At 57.1% G+C, this 2,602-nt stretch overlaps 1 protein-coding gene across 1 annotated transcript; it reads left to right on the forward strand.

Annotated features, from left to right (window-relative positions):
• Nucleotides 1-779: 779 nt before the first annotated feature.
• SDHC (succinate dehydrogenase complex subunit C) lies at nucleotides 780-2,348 on the forward strand (the record flags this gene model as incomplete). Its single annotated transcript, XM_027911185.1, has 5 exons — nucleotides 780-844; nucleotides 1,091-1,147; nucleotides 1,452-1,553; nucleotides 1,686-1,747; nucleotides 2,083-2,348. Coding segments are annotated over exons 1-5 (507 nt in total), but the record flags the coding sequence as incomplete, so codon positions are not given.
• Nucleotides 2,349-2,602: the final 254 nt, after the last annotated feature.

A 2,602-nucleotide genomic window follows, 5' to 3' on the forward strand; every position in this document is an offset into this window, starting at 1 on the left:
TTGGGAGGGGTTGGGGTGGTTTTTTGGGGGGTATTTGGGAATTTTGGGGAGTTTGGGGCAGTTTGGGGGGGGCTTGAGGGGGGGTTAGGGTTTTTTTTGAGGGCAGAGAGGGCGTTTCTACTGAATTTCTGGCAGGTTTATTGTGGACAGTCCTGGGGCTTTATCCCAGGTTGATCCCAGGTTTTACCCCAGCGTTCTCCAAAGTTTATCCTGGATCGAATCCTGCTGTTATCCCAGGTTTATCCCAGATTTAGTTCCAATTTCTCCCAGTTTTATCCCTTTTTTAACCAAATTTATCCCATTTTTAACCGAAATATTTGTCCCCAGTTTTTATCCCGTTTTCACGCCGTTTCCATTCCATTCTTACCCCGATTCACCCCATTTCTATCCCATTTTAACCCCATTTGTACCCAATTTTTATCCCATTATTACATCACTTTTACCCCACTTTAATACCCCTTTATCCCACTTTTAACCCATTTTAATCCCATTTAATCCCATTTCTACCCCATTTTAACTCCCATTTACCCCACTTTTATCCCATTTTTACCTCGATTTATCCCACTTTCACCCTGATTTATCCCATTTTTTCCACTTTTATTCCATTTTTGTTCTATTTTTAACCCAATTTTTTCCTCGTTTTATCCCATTTTTATTCTATTTTTATCCCATTTTCCACGTTTTATCCCATTTTTATCCAATTTTATCCCATTTTATCCAATTTTTATCCCATTTTAATCCCATTTTTATTCCATTTTTACCCCTCCGAACGCGCCGTGGACCGGAAGTGACGTCACTTCCGCTTCCGGCGCGGCCGCTCCAAGATGGCGGCGCTGGCGCTGAGGTGACACCGGAGGGGAGCGGGGGACACTGAGGGGGTTTGGGGGGTCTTGGGGGACACCGGGGGGACGTGGGGGGGACACGGGGTGTGCCAGGGGGACACGGCGGTCTGGGGGGTGTCACGGCCGGTGCTCCCCCCGTGTCACCCCCCAAACCCCTCCCGTGGCCCCCCCAGACCCCCTTCCCTCCCAGTGTCATCCCCCATCCCGTTTTTTGTGTCATTCCCAAGCCTTTTCATCTTCTTTTCCAGAGGGGTTGGGCGGCGCTGCCTCCTGGCCCGTCTGGGCCCCGGCCCGTCCCTGCAACAGTGAGTTACTGGGAGCGACTGGGAGAGACTGGGACAGCCTGGCAGCAACTGGGCTGAAGTTCTGTCCCAGAGGGATCCATCCAAGGAATATTTTTGGCCACAATTCCCGTGTTTCCAGGACATCCCCCAGCCAGGGGGAGGGGGAGATTTTGGACACCCTCCCCCCCCAAATCCCGTTTATTTCCCCTTTCCCCCTGCTGGGATTGGGAAGAATTCCTTGGGTTTGGGGGGTGAAGAGTTGTTGAGGGGGGGTCAGACCCTTCCCAATTCCTCCCCCCACACCCCGTTATCCCTGTTTTCCCAGTGTTATCCCCATGGGAAGCACGGCCAGGGAGGAGATGAGTCGCTTCTGGGAGAAGAACACCAGGTCCAACCGGCCCCTGTCCCCTCACGTCACCATCTACAAGTGAGACGCCCCAAAATCCACCCCCTGGGCACCCCAAAACGCCCTGGGTATACCCCAAAACCCCCCGGGCAGCCCCCCCAGGGCCCCCTGCCGTGGGTTTTGTGGGATAACTCCGTGTGCTTCCCGTTGCAGGTGGTCCCTGCCCATGGCCATGTCCATCACCCACCGCGGCACCGGCGTCGCCCTCAGCCTGGGTGGGTGTGTGGGGAGGGGGGGGACACGGGGGGGACCAGAGGGGACACCCCTGGGACATGATGGGACATGATGGGACACGCCTGGGACACCCCAGGACACCCCTGGGACATGATGGGACATGATGGGACACGCCTGGGACATGATAGGACATGGTGGGACACGCCTGGGACACCCCTCGGGGTCGTTCGAGGGTCGGGCTCAGCCCCGTTTGGGTCCTGGCAGATGCAGGGGGTGGCCTTGGCTGTGTCACCCCCACACTGGGGACACGGGGGGTGTCTGGGGTGGCCTGGGCCGTGTCCCCACAGTGGGTGTGACCCCCCGGGTGCCCCCCCAGGCGTGTCCCTGTTCGGCCTGGCCGCGCTGCTGATGCCCGAGCCCTTCCCCTACTACCTGGCCCAGGTGAGGGCCCTGAGCCTCGGCCCCGCCCTGCTCTGCTCAGCCAAGTTCCTGCTGGCACTGCCAGTGTCCTACCACACCTGGAACGGCATCCGCCACCTGGTACAGCCCTGGCACACCTGGGGTGGGGACATGGGGATGGGAATGGGGCTGGGAATGGGGCTGGGAATGTCCCACCACACCTGGAACGGCATCCACCACCTGGTACCACTGGGGATGGGAGTGGGACACATTGGGATGGGAATGGGACACATTGGGATGGGGATGGGACACATTGGGATGGGAATGGGCACTTTGGGATGGGAATGGGACACACTGGGATGGGAATGGGGCACATTGGGATGGGAATGGGCACTTTGGGATGGGAATGGGACACATTGGGATGGGAATGGAGCACCTGGGATGGGAATGGGACACGTTGGGATGGGAATGGGACACGTTGGGATGGGAATGGGACA

The sequence above is a fragment of the Empidonax traillii genome, unplaced genomic scaffold (genome assembly GCF_003031625.1).
Source record: "Empidonax traillii isolate 1590-97213 ecotype Southwest subspecies unplaced genomic scaffold, ASM303162v1 scaffold6404:size6106, whole genome shotgun sequence".
Taxonomy (NCBI): Eukaryota; Metazoa; Chordata; class Aves; order Passeriformes; family Tyrannidae; genus Empidonax; species Empidonax traillii.